Raw genomic sequence first — 20685 nt, 5'->3', positions numbered from 1 at the left:
AAAGCCCGTCATACAAAAAAACAAAAAAGCCATTCGACAGGAAATGGTCTGCATTTTTCTGGTGCTCAATTAAATAAACGACAGCAATTTAGCACAATCGACTAAGAGTAGATGGATCCAAAGGGGGCATAAATAATCGACTGCGAGAAGAGTGCAAAAATAAGTCAATTTCATCGGCACATTGCTTTGATACGTGCTTTGCAATCATTAGGCTCCAAGTATTGTAGAATAGCTCATTTATTTCATTTTTTTTAAGATTCGAGACCACCATTACACATTCTCTGCATCAGCCATTTTGTTTGGAATTTACATCGCAGCAGGGGACGGTGATGGTCTAGCACGATTAGGTGGAACCTCCAAAGTCCAACACACCCTCGACTCCAGCTCAGGCGAAACTGAAAACCAGGTTTTTAATTTGCCTGCTTTCTCTTTGGCTTTTTTTTTTGTAATGCTACCTCAGGATGAGTGATGGAATTTTTTTTTTTTTTTTTTAAATTGTTGTTTGCACCATTTGGGAACTCAGTCAACCAGTGTCACGATGTGGACTATGTTGAACTTTGGTAGTTCCACTGTCGTAAAATGGAGGATAAAGAAATACTGTACACTTACAATGACACAGCTGTAACCTCAGGAAAACAAATGTAATATTTACATGTATGTACAGTATTTGTAACCATCAGAGCTGGGAGTCAGGAGTCCTAAAGTTTCCAGCTACTGTTGCAAAAAATGAGGCAAGTCAAGACATAACTTCGGAAAGACATAATTTGGGTCATACAATCCTGAACATCATAATATTCACACAGATGAGCCACATGGCACTCCATATCTGGGCTCTTGTTAGGTAGATATAGAAACATTCACAATGGGGTTCTTCTCGGTTCCAAAACCAGCCTCCATCCTGTCTATCACTTTATTTTATTCTCAATTAAACACATAACGAACAGAAAATATAGTTCATGTTTGACCAGGTAAACCGTGAAGTTAATTTTCTTCCTGTCGGTGGGTTTTAAAATGTCCGTGACGGATAAAGTTGTAGTTGCCTGAGTTACTAACCAAGAATCCCAATTTCCTAATTTTACCAAACATACAATCCTTGAGGCGTCACATTGAGACGACTGGTTAAAGCGTCTGCCTCAAAGTTCTGAGAACCGGGGTTCAAATCCCACCCCATCTTTGTAGAGTTTTAATTGAAGACTTTCAACTGGTCGTAGGTGTGAATGTGAGTCCAAATGGTTGTTTGTGCCCTCCAACTGGCTGGCAACCAGTTCAGGTTGTACCCTGCGTCCTGCTTGAACATAGCTAGGCTAGGCTCCACCGCTCCCATGACCCTTGTGAGGATACGCGGCTGTGGTTGCCAGCCAATCGGGCCACGTGAATGAAAGATGAATGCATGAATCTGTCCTCTTCATCATCTTTTTCATGACAGCTACCAAATTCTTCACCATCACAAGGCTTCAAACGGGAGGTGGCCACTGACTTTTGAGTGTCATTAGGAGAGATTTAGAAAAACTTGAAGAGTCACACATTCCTTGTTAAGGAAAAATGTCATGCGGAAAGTATAGAAACAGTTAACAGTTGGACGTACATTCAAAAGTTTAGAAAAGGTATTTGGGTATTTTTGCTTCATATTTAAATTTTACCCATCAGTTACCACTGCAATAAAACCTCATTTGTCATATCTTCATGTCCACATAAACACATCTCAATGTATGTTGAAGCTTCCTAATGGGGTGTAGCTTAGCTTGCTAAATAATTTTTTATGAGTCTCTTCTGAGTGATACGGAGCCCCTCAAGGGACATTGGGGGAAAAAAAAAAAAAAAAACTGGTTTCTCATTTTAATGAGAAACTTTCTCATTGTAATGAGTAACTAGTCCATTGCATGTGTGCACGCATAAAAGACCCTTATTCAGGAAGCAGGTAAATAAGCTACGACCCATAGGTAGCAGTTTTTCGACACTCATTGTAATGAGTAATTTACTCATGAGTAAGTCAGCTACTCATTACAATGAGTAAATTACTCATTGCAATGAGTATCTTTCTCATTGTAATGAGAAACCAGTTTTGTTTTTTTAAGGGCTCCGTAGAGTCACATTTCTTGAAATTGGTGATTTTTCAGATCTCATGTATTTCATTATTTAAAGTCAAGTCTCTTGTTAGTCCGAAAACTTAAAATTGGAAACTTCAGTTTTACTCGAGTCCCCCAACTCGTGTAACCGTTAAGAGTAAATTGGCAAAAGTGAAATGTGGAGCGAAGAACAAAAAAAAAGCTGATGGTTTGACGCCACAAAATGAATCTAACTTAAGATATGCATCGCAACAGATGAGGCGCCGAAGCCTTTCAACACATTTCTGTGCAATACCGTAACACCTGTAACCACACTGGGGCTATTCCTTAATGAGCATTAAAAAAAAAAAGAACATTGAAAAATAAATGTACAAATGCCATTTCATCTCCCTATGTAATTATTAAATACGACGCCTGTGTGATATGTACCTACAGTACAATCACTTTTCTGAGCTCAGATGCTGGTGGCTTGAGCCTGAGGCTGCAGCGGCTGCATGGGCACGGCCTGCGGCTCCGGGCCCTTCAGAACACATTCGTCATCCTTTCGCATGTACAGCAGGAACAGAGTCACGGTGGCGAAGGTGGTGGCGTTGACCGGGAAAGCCCGAAGCAGCGTGGAGGTGAGACCACGCGTGAACACCCTCCATCCCTCTTTGCGCACGCTCTGCCGCACGCAGTCAACGATGCCGCCGTAGCGCTGCACGCCGCCCACGCCGTCCGCCTGCAGTCGGGACTTGATGACGTCCACGGGGTAGGTGGAGATCCAGGAGGCGATGCCGGACATGCCGCCGGCGAACAGCAGCTTGGGGATCAAATACGGGTCCTCCGGCTCACAGCCCAGGTGGCGAGTCAGCACGTCGTACGCCAGGAAGTAGACGCCGAATCCCGGGGTCTCGCGGAGGAGCGTCGTCACCATGCCGCGGTTGATGCCGCGGATGCCTTCTTTGTTGTAAATTCTCAGCAGGCAGTCCAAAGAGTTCTTGTACATCTTCCTCTTGGACTTCTTCTCCCCGGTGCCTTGCATCTGCATGCGGGTCTTGGCCAGCTCCATTGGACAGCAGATGACACACTGGATGGCGCCCGCCGAGGCTCCCGCCAGGAACTGGTTGAGCGGCGTGTCGCGACCCAGCTTGCGCATGGCGTTGCCCTGCACGCCGAAGACGATGGCGTTGATGAAGGTCAGGCCCATCATTGGAGAGCCCAGTCCTTTGTACAAACCCAACGTCTGCAGAACAATGGCAAGTGGGTTGACATTCGAGGCGGTCTTGACCTGGTAAGAACATCTACGCACCATCTTAAAAAAAATTCTTAGCTTAAAGCATATTCTGAAAAAATATATTTAACGTTTTAAGCCAATGTAACGTATTTTAAACGGTAGCCCTGTGCTTAAACGAAGGGGGAAAAAATAACTACTCAAATCAATTAAAAATAAAAATTGTACCAAATTGTTTGGTTAATTCCACCATTTTGAAAAGGAATAAGGACTGTGGAAAGTAACTTCACTCTTTTATTACCAATAACTTACATTTTTTGATCAAGAATGCAATAAAATAACCGTCGCTCTATATGAAAATTGAACTTTACTATTTTTTTCCGACTAAGTTGAAGTCATGGATCTCAAATGAGAGCGAGAGTTCGACGCATCTACATCAATACTTCTGGTGCATTTTTTTTTTTTTCAAAATCACATCTGTAAGCCATTTATATTTCGGGGAAATGTTCTACGAGGAGTTTAAAAGTAAAAGAGTAAACGATAGCCCTAAAAGTAAACTTGCATAATGAGTAACTGCTTCACTAACCATTACACAAACAAAACGATTTTAATCATTTTCAACGCCGTTCATAGAGTGCTGCTCTAATGTGTTTGTTTTTAAATCCCCATTGCGGATCCAAAAGTGGTGACTTCAGATGGATGATATGAACATCAACGCAGTCAAATGCGCTGGACGTGTGCTGAGCCGATTCTACGTGTAGCTTCGACCGCGGCGTGACGTCCAAAGCTTAAATTTAGCCCTCTGAGGAATGAGGTTCCAGCGGTGCATTTCCGCCCCTTTAAAACGTCAACGCCCCCCCCCCCACGCCCCCTCGCGTTAGCTGACGTGGCTCGCGACATTGTAACCCGACTCCTAAATTAGCAACGCGGGTGGACCGGCAGGCAAAATGGAAGGCTTGGAATTCAAACGTTTCGAGGCAGGCTTACCGACTCCTGGCGTATGATGGACTGGAAGCAGTGATATGTGCCACGGTAGAGAGGCTTGTCTGCATTTTGAACCTGGAGACGCACCTGAGGACCGGCAGACTCGTGTTAGCGTCGTGATCGTGATGTCACGTCACCGCAATGTAAAAAAAGAGAAAACGAGCAGGCAATCAGAGTAAAAAAAAAATAAATACAAAAAATACATACGTGCAAAGTTAAGATTTATTATGTGTTTTTCTTTTTTCTTTTAAACAAGTTGTGTACATCTTAAGACAGGACAAAGGGCAGGGGTGTCCAAACTGCGGCCCGGGAGGTTTTACTGGCCCGCAGGAAATAGTAAAAAAAAAAATTTTGAATCCAGTAATCTACCAATTATTTATTAATATAATGAACAAATTGAAATTTGATTTTGCATGATCAACCAATCAGTACCTGTGAGGTCACCAGCCTTATTGTTCTAATGTAGTATCTGTGGCATTTAGTACAAATCTATTTAAAAGGCGGGGCCTGCCTTGGTAAGTGACACGGGTGTCAAGAGATTTTCTACATATCCAAAGCTGCATATAAAATATCCATCCATCCATCCATTTTCTTCACCGCTTATCCTCACGAGGGTCCTGCGCAGTGCTGGAGCCTATCCCAGCTGTCAACGGGCAGGAGGCGGGGTACACCCTGGACTGAATGCCAGCCAATCGCAGGGCACATAGAGACAAACAGCCATACCCACAATCACACCTAGGGGCAATTTAGAGTGTCCAATTAATGTTGGATGCTTTTAGAAATGTGGGAGGAAACCGGAGTGCCCGGAGGAAACCCACGCAGGCACGGGGAGAACATGCAAACTCCACACAGGCAGGTCTGGGATTGAACCCAGGTCCTCAGAACAGTGAGGCCAACACTTTAGCAGCTGAACCACCGTGGCGCTGCATATTAAATATTTACATCTAAAATCGTAACAACATTTCTCTTCATAACACGCTCCGTGCATAAGGTTAATTCAGCTCCAGAAGCAAAAATAATTTCACCTACTTTCTGATTTGTGAACATATTACATAAATGATGCTCGGATGAACTTTACTTTTATTTTGGTTCTGAATCCAGTCCACCTCAAAATCCTAAAAAAAAATCATTCAATATTTGCCACTAACAGAAATCTGTGATGTACCAGTCTCTTAAAAATAACTAATATTCAGCAAATAAAAATACTACATTGCTTGATGGATCGTTTTGACGCATTTAATGAATTAAAGTTGAAGAATGTCAAAGTGGCCCTTTATTGTATCGTTCCACTTTTTTGCATGCGGCCCTCGGAGGAAAAAGTTTGGACACCCCTGACAGAGAGGGAGAGAAAGAAAGACCTTGACTTTACTTACTAGGTCCCAATTCCGTCGAGAGGTTGTTTATTTCTCTCTCTCATCTACAAAACAGTGACACTGTTGCTGTTAAAGACAGCCCCCGCCCTCCTCCTCCTCCTCCTCCTTCTCCTCCAGCATGTCCCCACGCATACATATTCATAGCAAAATACACAAGAAAAGCCAAACACCAACCACGCAGACGATGCCCGTTCATCCAACCACATCAGACATAACTGTAAATATGTACTCGAGGCTGGCTTTGTACGCCTTTGTTTCCCGAAGCGCACGAAAATTTGGTGTCACGAAAACACAACCTTTGAAATATGCAGGCTTAACTTGTACTCTGACTTTTTAAGACGAGAGTGCATATTTGCAGTTCTTCATTCAGGCCCCATTTGTTTTTTTTTTTTTTTCCTTGGACTAACCCATCTTCTGTTAATCTCTGAAAAACTCACTTGCTTTTGGGAGACCTTAATATTTGCCGTTCAATACTAAATGTTGCTTTGACATCTTGAGACCATTTTTGATGTCACTACAGAGTGTGGTACCGGTGATGGCAGAGGCAAAAAGTATTATAATAACCATAAAAAAGAGAAAATGACACTTAATGGCTGCTTAATACCATCATTTCCGGCCCATAAGCAGCAACTTTTTTCACACGCTTTCAACCCTGCGGTTTACACGGTCATGCGGCTAATTTGTGCATTTTTTTATAACAGGCGCAAGGGGGCACTCGAGCGAAAACGGGAAGAGTGAGACCGGCGGAATATATGTGCCGAGGAAGTGACTTTTACCGGTCCGGCCCAGTGAGCGCTGCACTAGCATGTTACTGCCGTGTCTCAGTGCTTTTTTTTTTTAACTGGCCCTATTAGCGCAGCGGCGCCAGTGTTAGCGCAGAGGTGCTAGCGTTAGCGCGGCGGCGCTAGCATTAAACTCTGTGTGTATCGTTTTTCTTTGTAAATATCTCATGTTTCAATGTCGGTTTCAATGTGGGCACTTGCGGCTTTTACACGGCTGCGGCGTATGTATGTACCAAATGGTATTTCCTTTACAAATGTAATGGGTGAGGCTTATAACCAGGTGCGCTCTGTCGGCCAGGAATTACGGTAATTCAATGAGAAATGCAATTAATGGTCGATTACACAGTTAATTTGACAAACATATATTTGTCGAATTTTGTTTTCTCACAAAGTGGCCTGTTTGTCTTTCCACTTCTTACTCAAAACATTACCTGCTCAGTTGATGGTGACAGTTTTAGACAGAAACAGGAACGGACTAAGACAATTTCCATTATTTCTTATGGGTTTAATTCATAGAGGGTTGATATTTTCACTTAATATAGTGACCAAATAACTAAGCTGGAGACACCGACTCCACGACGCCTGGAAACAAGCTCCTCTCTGTTTGCAGCCATGTTGTTAGGCCTGGCGCACGTGACTAAACTGGAGCATGGCAAACAACTTGCGGTCAGCGATTCGCACTCACCAAATGACCCTCACACATGCCAACTCCCTGCAAAAAAAAAAAAAAAAAAAAAACATGCGACCCCTGATGTTCTTATCAGGAAAAAATAAAAACATTGAGGCACCACATACTGCATATTGTACTGAGTATTTTTTTTTCTTTATTGTGCCACAAAAGTGCAATTTTTAAGAAAGACGCGGATTGCTGTGAAAGGGTTTTCGATACGCCATTAGCTTATACCTGCGACGTTTCCATCCCCTTCATATGTTGAATTGCAGGTAATGTAGTCGGGCCACACATAAAAAGTAGTTTCTGGACCGTGTGTGGCAGTTCAGCCGCATTATGTGAACCACAGTTATTGCAATGTACGTCGGTGGGGACGGTCTTTGAACTGCGATAGCCACGAAAAATAAGAACTAAAAAAAAGAACAACTATTTAATCACCCAGCCCTGTACTTAATTTCATTCAGAATACTATTACTACTACTTCCTTGCTACAGGAAATGTTGCAGCAGATAAACAAACAATGTATCTTCTTTGCTATTTACGCTAGACAATTGTGTGTTTCTGAAGATGTACAAATAGGGATCGTTTTACAAAACATTCGTTGACGTTAGTTGAGGCTGTCGATGCGTATGATTGCATTTGGAGGTATTCAGATCCACAGTGATGCGTACACGACAGACCAACCTTGAAGTATAATTTGGCCTCACCCTACGGATGACACACCCACCTTTACTGTGTCAAACGGATGTCCTACCAAAACACCAGCAGCACCTGGAAACAACAAAAAACAAAATTCCGGAGAGTTCATTATTAGTACTAACCAATGTTTGATTGCAATACATGTGAGAAAGCGTTTCAGTCATTCCCAGTTAATAAATGTAATTTAAAAAATGAGTTTGGACAAACTGGCTGGGGAGAAAGTACAAACCTTAACATGTAGTCAACTAAAAAAAAAGTACATTTTTTTCCACATCACTTACATACAATACTTTTTATGATAAAAAAAAATTGGTCCGGCCCTGTAAGCGCTGTGCTAGTGTGTTCCTGCCGTGTCTCAGTGATTTTTATGTTTTTTTTTTTTTTTTAAACCGGCCCTGTTAGCGCAGTGCTAGCGTTAAACTCTCGGTTTACCGTCTTTTTTGTAAATATTTCGTGTTTCAATGTGGGCACTTGCGGCTTTTACACAACTGCGGCGTATGTATGTACTAAATGGTATTTCCTTTACAAATGTACTGGGTGAGGCTTATAACCAGGTGCACTCTGTAGGCCAGGAATCACGGTACCACATATAACTCAGAAAACAGTTTTTCTCTTTTAATTACTGGACATGCCATTCTAATAATGTGTTCCCATAGCTTTTCCAACATTCAGACCTTTTGTCAGAGAATTATAAATTGCGTAATGATACATGAAAAAATACAACTTGTATGACATTTTTCACGTAAGAGAATTTTTAAACGCCAACAGCTGGTGGTTTCTACACTGGCACAAGACAATATATTACCCAATAATCATTCTTGTAGCCAACAAAGTCAATTCTCTAAAACTGAGTCATAGATGACGAATACCATGTTTTGTTTTTTTTTTTGGGCATCATCAACGTTCTATCGTACAGGTTTCTATTTTGTAAGGACCCCAAGATATCAATAGCTGTCGAGTTAACCTCTCTGTTTACATGTATATTTTTTTTAATGTGGAAAAAAGTAAGCCTATTTTGACAAACTGAGGAGAAAGCACTGATACGGGAAACCACTGCTTATGCGGGGGGGTAGGGGGCGAGCCTGCAGCAAATAGCGATGACGTTGCCTAAAAATATACTGTCCTGTCCTATACATGCCACAACATAGCAGCTAATCATTACGTAAGTCTATGAAACTCCTCAATTCACTATAACCGTTCCTTGACACAGTGACAGATGGCTATTGCCTTAGCTTGAGCACAAAAAACAGCAAATGGGTGTTTTTTTTTTCCCCCCAAAACAAGAGAATCAACTCCCCCATATGCGTGTGCATGATAAGAGAGAAACACAAGTTTGATTTTCACAGATTTTCAAAGGTTTGCAGAACAAGTCTGGAAAAACAATTGCTCAAGGAGAGACTAAACCAAATGTCTGAGTCACAGCAATTGAGTATCTGAAAAATCTACTTAAATAAGTAAAGTAAGCAGCTGTGCCTTGTTATTTCCCGTCACCGCTTGACATAAATTATGACTCAAAAATTACAAGGATGTGCTAATGTGAGGAGTGACAGTTTAGGAATGTAACCCCGGAGTCATTCGACAAACGTAGCTTTTTACGAATTAGCCTCGCGAGTAATTTGACCTGGCATCGTTGTTATTATTGTACAATAACGTATATCTCAAGGCGTGAGTTGAACATTTGGTTGTCGGTGTCGGGCAAAGCTCGCACGGTTAGCATAAATCTGCGAACTCCCCTCGCGTGGCAGGCTAGCGGCAGTGGCACGGTTTGGCTAGCAGCCCGCCCCGCACCGCGCCTCTTTCTTTGCTTACCTCCCACGCAGCCCGCGGCGAAGTCGAGTGCCATTCCCCTTGAACGTCCAACTTTTTTGGGGTTCAATTCGTCACGTTCAGTCGACGTTAAAGCTATTGTACAACTTTTACTTTTGCTACGAACCGTGTTTCCGGCTGAACTCGAGCGATTGACACACGGGTAGACCCCCCCCTACCCCTCCTCCGGCTCAGCTAGCTCTGTCCTCGTCTCGGTGATACTGGAGCTACGCTAGAGAAAATGGGTTTAAAAAAAAAAGTCTTTCGAGGCGGACTAAACGTTTTAAGTTTGCCGTCCACTATCTTTTCTATTTCTGTGTCTCCAAGGGAGGGGGAGGCGGACGCCGGGAGTGCAAACGCCGACGCGTGTTTGTCCTTTTTAAGGCGGTCCAATCGTGTGTCCGGGAGCAAGGCAACTCCCCTGGCCAGCACCGGCCGCCCCTCGGTCGCATTGGCTGCGGCCGGCGAGCAGCGTCCGCCCGACTTCGAATCGCGAGCGCCGTCCAAGAATCAACATTGTTATCGCTGCGGACGTCATCGGGACACTATAAGCGGTGCAATGGTGGGCACGGGTTCAAATATGGGTGCACACCTTGGTTGCAATACTCTTTAGATATAATGGAGCAAAACTCAATTAAAAAATTGTAATATAATCAATTAGAGATTGGGCTTTGTAACTATTAGATATATAATTACATTTGTCCTGTCATTTTAGTGGACACAGTCATTACTCCTGGAAGATACATATAATTTTATTAGCCACACATGCTGCCATCCAAGCGACGTCTTTTTCAGGGACATCCAGGCTTTTTTTCAGCAAAATGATGCCAGACCACTATCTGAATGTCTCACAAAATCGAGAATTTGTAGACAACTGTGAGTACTAGACACACATGGCAACTGTCCAGACCTGTCTTTCATTCAGTCATTCAACCAACCTTTTATTTATGCAGTTATGGCAAATTAGACGAGATTGTTGTTTGCAATGCCGACCTGGCTGCTGGCTTTTCAATTAACCTTCCATCCATGTTTTTAGGATATGGGAGGAACCGGATTGCCCAGAGAAAAACCGCGCAGGCACGGAATGAACATGCAAACTCCACACAAGAGGAGGGGGTCAGAATTTGAGTCCGAACTGTGAGGCTGGTGCTTTTTCATTATTCAATTTTCATTTGATATTTATTTTAATTGGATTAATATAAGACATATAATGGAATAGCATTTTGTAAGTTTTATATCATTCATTATACCAAATACAAGCATATATATGTATATACATGTGTGTATTTTTGATTCATTTTTGAAAAATGTATTTTGTTTAACTTGTCAGTAGAAGTCAGCAAGAATCATTGGTTTTCAACAACCTAGAAGAGCTGCACATTTCCACCCTGAAAAAAAAGTCTTTACAAAAACATGTTTTTTTCAAAACACATTTTGCCCTTATTTTTTTTTTAGCTTATTTTAGTTTTTCATGTATTTTTTTTAAAAACACTTTTATGATAGGCAACTGGGGTTTGTGTTGGCTTTACCAGTCTATTCAGCTTTGTGGTTTTCATGAAAAGATGTGACTGAAATCAATCTTTTCATATATATTTTTATTGTTTTTGTTTGTCATTGTGATGCACAACAGTTCCGTCCCCACTGGCAGCCTGTGTGACGACTGTACCTAATGTAGTGTCTGGTGAGTGTACACCAAGGTTCTTGCTGTCGGGTCAATCTTTAGAGTTTTCTTATCTGGAAATGGCTCACTGGGACGGTGTTGGACTAAATATTTAAAGGCTAAATATTTAAAGATCACTATGTCTTGGCACTGTTCCCTGGCTTCCCCAGCCTGAACTTTGAGTCGTCACGCTACTAGTTGCTAGTCGGTTGTGTTGCGGAACAAAGAATCAGAATTTAATGGAAAGTGTAACGTTTAGAATCGAAAAAAGATAATTTTTCAACAAAATACGAAGAGAATAACGCTTAATCATGAAAAAAAATCGAACTAATTGTCATAGCATTATGAAAAGTCAGAATTTCAAATTGAAAATAAAATGACAAGAATTAAGTCTCAATTTTAGGAGAGAAAAAAAGAAATTACAAGGATATAATGAAAAAAAAAAAGAAAAAAAGCCTGGCATTGAAGAAAGATAAAAAAAATAGTAATACGTTTTTTTTTTCTCAAAAAAACAAGTCAATTTTACGACAATGTTAAAAGAATGTAATATGTGCATAAAATCTTAATTTTAGAGGAAAAAAAAATCAAAAACATCACAAATGTAATGTTTTTATGCTTAAGTAAAAAAATGAATTGGGAAAAGAAAAATATGACAAAAATCAAAATTTGAAAAGTAAAAATATTTACAATTTTATGACGGTAAAATCTCCATTTTAAGATAGTTTAAAAAAACTCAAATAAAATTTTACATTAGTAGTCATATTACAAAAAAAGTCTCATCGAGACTGGATAAGTTTGTAATATTATTATGAATTGAATATGAATTAATGAATGAGTGAATGAAGTTGTAACTTTATATTAACGATCATAAAAACAGCAACTTTTATTAAGAGTTGTAATATTTTAAGACAAAAAACTCAATTTTTACAAGCAGTTTTAGAAAATTAGATAATTTGAGGAAAAAGTTGTGGTTTTATGAAAATCAAAAATGTGTAAAATGATAAAGAACCATTTGTGAGTGGGTCAACTCCGGTGTGAAACTAAAATGAAAAATACAAATTTATTCAGGGAACTGACTCGTAATTAAAAAAATAATATGGCTCTTATACTCACATGCAATGCATGTTTACATGTTTCTTATCAATATTCACATTTATTTAGAGACGAGCCGGCGTTCATCAGTTGACCATGTTTGCAGACACATTTTGCCGGTTCAATTCTCAGCTGCACCACCGGATTAAAGTACTCGCCATTAACGCGAGCTGCCATCGAAAAGGGTATAACTGTGTACAAAAGAAAAACTTGCCAAGTGGATTTCTGCCATATTTATTATAATCATTTGCAGTTGTTTTCCTGCAGGATCGTGGTAAAATGTCTGTGACCACCACTGAACATTGAGGAGATGGCATAGTTTTGTTTTTTTTAATCGGCAATGTGTAACCTTTCAAGTAAAAAAAAAAAAAAAGAACAAAAAAAAAAAAAAACTTTAGCACAAGTATACAGAAAGCAATGAATTGAATTCCATCCCTTGTTGTTGGCTACATGATTCAGCGTGCTGGAGTAAGCCATTGACGTTGAGGAAATACAACTCCCAAAAAAATGAAGATTTGGTTTTGACTGAAATTTCTGAATGCACCTTTAAACATTCCAGACAATTTTAAGTTGGCCTACTGTAAACTTTTGAATCCACATCCAATTGTTCAATGTTTCGTTACGGTTTGCACAAGCTGCTGTTCTTTCACAAGGAGCCGAATGGCTAAAATCGATGACTGGAAGAGTCACAGAAAGGCATAAAATTGGATGTCCTGACAATTTTGCGGTTAAGATCCTTGTTCAACAACAGCAACTTGTCCAAAAAGAAATATTGCACAATTGGACATGTGCATCCAAATATTTCAACAAAATAAAATTACCGTAATTTCTGGCCTACAAGCCGCAACTTTTTTCACACGCTTTCAACCCTGCGGTTTATGCGGCGGATTTTTTCTAACGACCGCAAGGGGGCACTCGGCGGAAGAAGTAATTGTGAGACCGGTGGAATATATGTGCAGAGGAAGTGACTTTTACCGGCCCTGTTAGTGCTGCGCTAGCGTGTTGCTGTTGTGTTACTGGTGTGTCTCAGTGATATGTACCAGTAAGTTTTATTTTAACCGGCCCTGTTAGTGTTGGTGCCGCTCTAGCGTTAAGGTCTTTCTGTGTACCGTCTTTGTAAATATCTTGTGTTTCAACGTGTGTTTCAATGCTGGCACTTGCGGGTTTTACACAGCTGCAGCGTATGAATGGACCAAATGGTATTTCCTTTACAAATGTACTCAATGAGGCTTGTAACCAGCTGCGCTCTGTAGGCCAGGAATTAGTTTGTACACTTGTATATTATGTATCAGTACACTTTAGGCTCATCCTGAAATTGAACCCCAAAGGTCAATATTGCTATTTGGGGGTATTTTATGACTGATAACATAAAAATGTTACAAACAATATTCTGAGAACACTTGCACCATAAAATACACGTTGAAGTGAGACATTAGTTTAATTTACACTTTAGAATCACACATCCCAGTTTTCAATTCTTCCTTCCAGTAAAGGACACCAACATTTTTCCCCACCCCTGATAGAAACCGCTCTTCATTTTTTTCATGAGTTTTGATCAAGATGCATTTGTTGTTGTTCATCAAGCTGCAAGCTAGAGGTTAAAATTCAAAGGCCGGGGCGTCATGAACCGCTTGACTGTCTCGTCTGTCACTTGCTTGCGTCGCTCCTGATGCTCGGCGATAATTGGCTGCAGCGTTTCAATCAACATCTTCTTAAGTTCTCCGGTTAGGAGAGCGCCGCTTGCGTAGTCCTAGGCACAAGCACAAGTGTGTACTAAGTTCGAGGACAGACACAGAAAATGGAGTTCAAACCTTTTGGTCATCGGTGTGTCGCGTTCAAACTCACCTGTCTGATCTTCTCCAGCTTATCATCGTCTTCCAAGAAGAAGGTCAAATACATGAAGGAGACGTCCACTTCTACGTTACCGCCGTACTTCCGGTGCTCCTCCACAGTGTCTTTCCCCCCCGAAAATGCATACTTGTTGATCTGTGAGCAACCACAATCAAAAGTTAAGATTGTTAGGATCAATGTTCCCTCTATTTTTTTTTTACGTACCTTGTTCTTGATCTGTTTCGGTGTGTCGGTGAGAAAGATGGAAGAATTGGCATCGCTGGCGCTCATCTTGGTCTGCGCCCCCTGCAGGGCGGGGAAGAAAGTGGAGTGCAGCAGGGCTGGCTTGGGGTAGCCGATCCTCGGGGCCACGTCGCGGGTCATTCGGAAGTAGGGGTCCTGCGCGGGCGAGGGGTGTCCAGTGGGAACAAAAAAATAATTCATCGTCATAGAATTAGTGTTGCCTTGAGATACAAGTTTAATTTGTTCTGTGAAAACACAAGTCAAACCACTCACATCGTAAATCATCTTTCTCCATGAAAGGAATGAAAATGGGAAAATCCATTCCAGCTTCCCAACAATTTTTATGAGACAATGAGAATTCTATAGCATTGAATTTGGTAAAAAAAAAAAAAAAAACATATTATATATATATATATATATATATATATATATATATACATACACACACACAAATATACTGTATAATAAAACAAAGAATTAAGCATTTTTTTTTCACTTTTTTTTGTTGCTCCAATTCATAGGACATTGTGGTGCTGCTTCTGGTGCGCACACTTCTGACACCTTAGGAACAGTGTAACACAGACATACTGATATAAATGGAGACTGTAACAGCTCCTCAGAAGCTGCGGTAAAATTAATTATTTGCAGAGGATAAAGAAAATATTCCTGCACCGTTCAATTATCAGCCTATTTGTGTTGGTACACTGTTAGTGCATCTGTTGCTGAAAGGGGTTATCAAATCATAACAAATACTATTCGGTAGTCCTTTGGAATTTTGGAATGTTTGCTAGGATTAAGCTACTTGACGTTATGAGGTAAAGCAATGTGGTAGTTTTAAATGTGTACTTGTCTGTTTTATTATTAGTTTGACAGTAAACATCAACTGGGAGTGTCAAACAGCTTGAAGCCTCTTATTAAAATAATTATTCACTGTTTGCTAAAGTTCTGCTTATTGTGAAGTGTGTTGACTTGACTGCCACACGACAACACATCTAAAAGTTAGCTCGAATATCAAACCGCTCCTATGCCGGGTCACTTGTATCTCAAGGTGCCACTGTGTTTGTTGCTGACCTGGTCTATAGCACAGGGAATGAGACACTGAATGTCCTTTTTGTCTCCAAAGATGTGTGGAAAAGAGTTACTGAAGGAAGGGGCTGCCTGGATGGCCGGGAAGCTGATCTTTCCTGCGTAGAGAAGATGCAGAGAGGCATGGTAAAATTAACTTTTAGACAATATTACTAAAAACTCAGGATAGTCATAGTAACTGATTTGTTAAAGATTCACTCCATTTGATTGACTAACTGCGTCCTGAAGCAATTGAGGCAAGAACTAGTTTGAGTACACACACATACTAAAGACTAATTTGAGTACCGTAATTCCCGTCCTACAGAGCGCACCTGGTTATAAGCCTCACCCAGTACATTTGTAAAGGAAATACCATTTGGTAATAGTACATACATACCCCGCAGCTGTGTAAAAGCCACAAGTGCCAACATTGAAACATGAGATATTTACATAGAAAGATTGTGCGCAGAAAGAGTTTAACGCAAGAGCGGCGCTAACGCAAGCTTGTTACTAACGCTAACGTGGCACTGACAGGGCAGGTTAAAAAAAAAATAATAATCACCGGTACAAATCACAGAGACACGCCAGTAACACAGCAGCAACACGCTAACACAGTGCTAACTCTAGCGTAGCAATAACATGACCGGTAAAAGTCACTTCCTCGGCACATATATTCCGGTCTCACTCGTACCTTTTGTGCTTGAGTGAGATATTTACAAAGAAAGACGGTACACATTGAGTTTAACACTGACTCTAGTGCCGCGCTAACAGGGCCGGTTAAAAAAAAAAACCATACCGGTAAAAATCATTGAGACACGGCAATAACATGCTGGCGCAGCGCTAACACGGCAGGACCGGTAAAAGTCACTTCCTTGCCACATATATTCCACCGGTCTCACTTTTACCTTTTCTGCTCGAGTGCCCCCTTGCGGCCGTTGGAAAAAACGCACAAAACAGCCGCATCACCCCATAATCCGCAGGATTGAAAGCGTGTGAAAAAAATCACGGCTTGTAGGCCGGAAAATGATTGATGATTATTAAATTATTTCTCATCTGTTTTGATCATAGTCAGCCATGGACAAATGATGGTACCACTGTAATTGTTTTGGGTTTTTTTTTCTTCTGGTGCTAGTTTCCTTACCGATGCAGTCGCTGTCCGTAAAGCCGAAGATGCCTTTGACTTGGTTGAATGTCACATGTTTTTGGATCTTCACCACATTCCTGTAGAACTGCGGCGACGCACTGCGGGCACAAGAAAAAACACATCAGTGAAGGAAATCATGCCGAGACAAGGTGACCGTCATTCAACCGATACCAACCCCATATAGTCGAGGTCGGAGAAGATGAAGGTCTTGTCGACGTCGAAACCGCACGCGATGATGTCCTTGGCGTTCTCCACGGCGAACTGGTGGCACTGCTCCAGCGTCAGGTCCTTCCACAGGTACTTCTCGTCGTCCGTGAGCTGGACCACTAAGGGGATGTCGAACACATCCTGCAGCCATCTGCAGCGCAGATGTCGCCACTTATTCAATATTCAATTTGCATTGCTACTTCGTCTATAAATTGCCCCCACTTACAAGTCTTCCCAATTATGACCAGTTTCTTGTTCAATTATTTTGCTCTGTGTTGTGAGCCAAAAGATGAGATCGACAAACTTCAGATACGCCGCTGCTCGAGTGAAGTAAAAGCAATTGGTTAGCAACAGTAGTGTCAATTCAATCATCTTCTATAGGAAGCAACAGCATTGAATTTCGTGACCGAGTAGTATTTGCAGTAATGGTGGGAGCTAGCAATCTGGCTCGAGTACCAGAATTTCCGGCCTATAAACCGTGACTTTTTTCCACACGCTTTCAATCCTGCGGGTGATGCGGCTAATTTGTGCATTTTTTCTAACAACCGCAAGGGGGCACTCGAGGGTAAAAGGTAAGCGTGAGACCATTGGAATATATGTGCTGAGGAAGTGACTTTTACCAGTATAGTTTTTTTTTAACCGCCCCTGTTAGCGCTAGCGTTAGCGCTGTGCTAGCGTGTTTGTGCTGCGTCTCAGTAATTTAGGTGTGTTTTTTTTTTTTTTTAACCGGCCGTTAGTGTTGTGTTACCATGTTGCTACTGTGTATCTGCTGTGGCTGTGTTTTTTCCCCACCAGCCCTATTCATGCTACCTTGTTGTTGCTATGTTAAAATAAGCCAAAGTATTAAAACTGGCCACACAGTTCTGAGGTCCTGGGTTCTGTGGAATTTGCATGTTCTTCCCCTGCCTGTGTGGGTTTTCTCTGGGCTCTCCGGTTTCCTCCCACATCCTCAAACCATGCAACATTATTTGGACATTCTAAATTGGCCCGAGGTGTGATTGTGAGTGCGGCTGTTTGTCTCTGTGTGCCCTGCGATTGGCTGGCAACCAGTTCAGGGTGTACCCCGCCTCCTGCCCGTTGACAGCTGGGATAGGCTCCAGGACTCCCCGCGACCCTTGTGAGGATAACCGGCTAAGAAAATGCATGGATGGATGGATGATTTCCTATGGGATAAACATTGGAGTGGACTGCCGTTGGTTTAACTGCAGACCTTTTTTTTTTTTGTATGTTTCCAAGGAGATATTGCAACCCGGTCTTTGCTGAAGTGAATGTGCCGCTCAACTCACTTGGTGAAGATAAAGGGGATGAGGTGCCCAACATGCATGGCCTGCGATGAGGGTCCTCTGCCAGTGTACAGGAAGAAAGACTTGTGCTTCTCGTACGTGTCCAGCACTTGATGCATGTCTCTGCAAATACAGCACAGCAGAGGAATAACACATTTTGCTCAACTTGGCTTTTAGTTTTCCTTCAATGGACGATGCACCGAGTCTGTCTATTTACTCCATACAGGCAGTGTGTGCGTGTGTGTGTCAAAGGCCGACTGACCTGTGTGAGAAGAAGATTCCTCGACGGAGAAAGTGGTGAGGTTTCTGCCCTGTGACTTTCTCTATTCTATCTACCAACACTTGGTCGATTTTACTGCTGCCAAAGCGCACTAAAAAATATAGAAGACAGCATCAAGGGGATAATCAGCAGCGGTCAGGTGTGCACAAAAGACACTGAAGCAAGCTCACATACTGTAAAATCACATCATTATATGAGAATCTCATAATGTTACGTGGAAATTTGTTATATTAGGAGGGAAGAAAGACTGTACATTAGAAGACATTAAAAATATTATATGCTAAAGTGTGATTTGAAAACATCTTCAAATAATATTTATTATAATACAATGACTGCTTCATTCTTGTAAAATGTTTTTTTTTTTCAACATGAAGACTTCATTTCAAATTACTTTTTCCCCCTCAAAGTACAACTAAAATTATCCAGTTTTTTTTTTGTAATATTACAACTTTTTGTTACATAGATTACAAATATTTTTTTCCTCAAATTGCAACTTTTTCTCACAATGTGACTTGTAAAATAAACATGAGAAATCATGATAACACAATGTCAGTCTTGAACTTTTTTTTGCAATAGTACATTTATTTTGGTACATTTTGACTTTTTTTCTCTCATATAAATGTACTGAAATGAATTGTATTCTTTTTTTAAAATAATTACTTTATTCTCGTGAAGTCACACATCACGACTTTATTCTCAATATTGTGGCTTTTTCTCATAACATTTGGATTTCATTCTTTTCAAAATTGCTATTTTTTCACAGAATATTACAGCTTTGGTCTTTGAAAAAAATATATGTATTTTGTAATGTGAATTTTTTTTTATAAAATGACTAATCGCATTATAGCTTCTCCCCCCATTATTCGATTTATTATTATTAGATTTTCATAATTCTAACTATTGTCTTAACTGTATGACATTTTTTCAATTTGCTTTTCTTTTTACTGTGGCCCTATTACGTGTTTTTATCATCCAATCAATTATTTTTCCCCCCAACAACTACAGCAAACTTAATCTCACCGATGAGTTTGTCATAATCAACGCCCTTGGCGTTGTTCGTTGACACATTCCAGGGGTTAACTTCATCGTCACCATTGTTGCCATCTGCTGCAAGGCCATTTTCTGAGGTGAGTGAGTTTTCGGACGGCGGGCATCCTGCTTTGTAGTCCTGGCCCGTCACTTGTTTGTAGTCCACTTTCAATTTGAGCAGGGACTTCACTGCGCTTTCAATCTCAGCCTGGGAAAAACAGCAATATTTACACCAATAATGACATAAATAGTAATAGCATTGCATTTAAAGTGTGCATTACATGCAGTTTGTTTCTTAGTGTATTTAATGCATCTCATCTTAAAACTTTTGCTGCTTGAATGACCAAGTTATTTAATAAATAAGCTGAAGCCAGTCCAAGCTGAGAGGTGGGCTGCAGTCAGTACTGGTCACCAGTGAATTCCTGACAACCATACACACACTTCCACGCCTAAAGTCTTGAATTAACGTAATATGCATGTTTTTGGAATGTAGGAGGAACCCAGAGTAACCGCAGAAAAACTAGGCAAGAGTCCAGAGGAACAAGTAAGCAGAGATTCGTACCTACAACCCCAGAACTGAAAGGTAGACCTGCAAATCACTCCACTCCCCTCCATTCCCATGTTATAAGGAATAATTACGATAAAACAGATTTATACACTCATTGATAAAAGCTACATATGAGATATTTGGGTTTCTGGACACCTACCTTCTCAGCTTTAGCAGCTTTTAAGACCCTCACTTTGTCCCCCTGTGCTGCCAGTTCCTCATAGAGCTCCATTGGACTTCTCGCAGCATCCCCTTGACAATCTGTCATCTCGACACTGGGCAAAACACGGAGAAATCATAACATGAACAGCAGCAACAATCATTAATTAAAAATTACAAATGAGTATGCATTTATGTGTTAGGCTGGTAGTACTGTAACACGGGAAAAGGAGATTCCCATGCGAGTTATCAGCCAAGATTTGGCCCGCTACTATGTAGATAAGTTCCTATCACTATATCACGTCTCAATAAAAAATAAGAGAAATTGTCAATTTATTTGTCCGTGCACATACCGTGTATTAGCCTACACCAAATGACAGCTCACTCATTGAACTTGCATCAGCATAAGAGCGAGTTGGTGCTCGGATGAAAGTCTTCCCGAGAAAAATGTAGTCGCTTAAAGTGTCCGCTTGTCGATTCACGAGTGTATTTGTCTTTGGGGAAACATATTTGATAATAAACAGCTTTGCAATGATAACAAAAGTGGTTTCCG

At 41.0% G+C, this 20685-nt stretch overlaps 3 protein-coding genes across 7 annotated transcripts in view; 1 reads left to right on the top strand and 2 right to left on the bottom strand.

Moving 5' to 3' along the window:
* fancm (FA complementation group M) overlaps window positions 1–14336 on the top strand; it is a 66202-nt gene extending 51866 nt beyond the window's left edge. The window contains exons 25-28 of one of the 4 annotated variants that reach the window (XM_061843208.1): window positions 9921–10155; window positions 10630–10730; window positions 11224–11274; window positions 14209–14336. In XM_061843208.1, the coding sequence (XP_061699192.1) occupies window positions 9921–10155; window positions 10630–10721 (327 nt within the window). In that variant the 3' untranslated portion in view covers window positions 10722–10730; window positions 11224–11274; window positions 14209–14336. Of the gene's footprint in view, window positions 1–9920; window positions 10156–10308; window positions 10470–10629; window positions 10731–11223; window positions 11275–14208 lie in introns of those variants that run through there. The other 3 variants (XM_061843211.1, XM_061843209.1, XM_061843210.1) reach the window with 3 other exon arrangements.
* LOC133513014 (mitochondrial basic amino acids transporter-like) lies at window positions 220–9976 on the bottom strand. The gene is made up of 4 exons (XM_061843221.1): window positions 9597–9976; window positions 7816–7859; window positions 4267–4350; window positions 220–3291 (listed from the first exon to the last, which is right to left on the bottom strand). Exons 1-4 carry the CDS (start codon window positions 9628–9630, stop codon window positions 2521–2523), a joined length of 933 nt encoding a protein of 310 aa, XP_061699205.1. The 5' UTR covers window positions 9631–9976; the 3' UTR covers window positions 220–2520.
* LOC133513012 (tryptophan--tRNA ligase, cytoplasmic-like) overlaps window positions 13765–20685 on the bottom strand; it is a 78331-nt gene continuing 71410 nt past the window's right edge. Inside the window, exons 1-11 of one of the 2 annotated variants that reach the window (XM_061843217.1) lie at window positions 20486–20603; window positions 20134–20248; window positions 19418–19634; window positions 18380–18488; window positions 18121–18240; window positions 16803–16985; window positions 16625–16725; window positions 15490–15602; window positions 14401–14574; window positions 14191–14331; window positions 13765–14095 (exon numbers count right to left, since the gene is read on the bottom strand). In XM_061843217.1, coding sequence (XP_061699201.1) covers window positions 13937–14095; window positions 14191–14331; window positions 14401–14574; window positions 15490–15602; window positions 16625–16725; window positions 16803–16985; window positions 18121–18240; window positions 18380–18488; window positions 19418–19634; window positions 20134–20241 — 1425 coding nt within the window. In that variant the 5' untranslated portion in view covers window positions 20242–20248; window positions 20486–20603 and the 3' untranslated portion in view covers window positions 13765–13936. Of the gene's footprint in view, window positions 14096–14190; window positions 14332–14400; window positions 14575–15489; window positions 15603–16624; window positions 16726–16802; window positions 16986–18120; window positions 18241–18379; window positions 18489–19417; window positions 19635–20133; window positions 20250–20485; window positions 20604–20685 lie in introns of those variants that run through there. The other variant, XM_061843218.1, reaches the window with a different exon arrangement.

Source organism: Syngnathoides biaculeatus, chromosome 15 (assembly GCF_019802595.1).
Source record: "Syngnathoides biaculeatus isolate LvHL_M chromosome 15, ASM1980259v1, whole genome shotgun sequence".
Classification (NCBI taxonomy): Eukaryota; Metazoa; Chordata; class Actinopteri; order Syngnathiformes; family Syngnathidae; genus Syngnathoides; species Syngnathoides biaculeatus.
The sequence above is the reverse complement of the archived record's forward strand: the minus strand, read 5'-3'. Positions and strand labels throughout refer to the sequence as shown.

Excerpts from the sequence above, each read along its gene's own strand:
- LOC133513014 (XM_061843221.1), bottom strand. The coding sequence starts at position 9,630 with ATGGCACTCGACTTCGCCGCGGGCTGCGTGGGAG. Across the intron at positions 4,351-7,815 it reads ATCCGTTTGACACAGTAAAG|GTGCGTCTCCAGGTTCAAAA; the intron begins GTGGGTGTGTCA and ends GCCGGTCCTCAG. Across the intron at positions 3,292-4,266 it reads CCATCATACGCCAGGAGTCG|ACGTTGGGTTTGTACAAAGG; the intron begins GTAAGCCTGCCT and ends ATTGTTCTGCAG.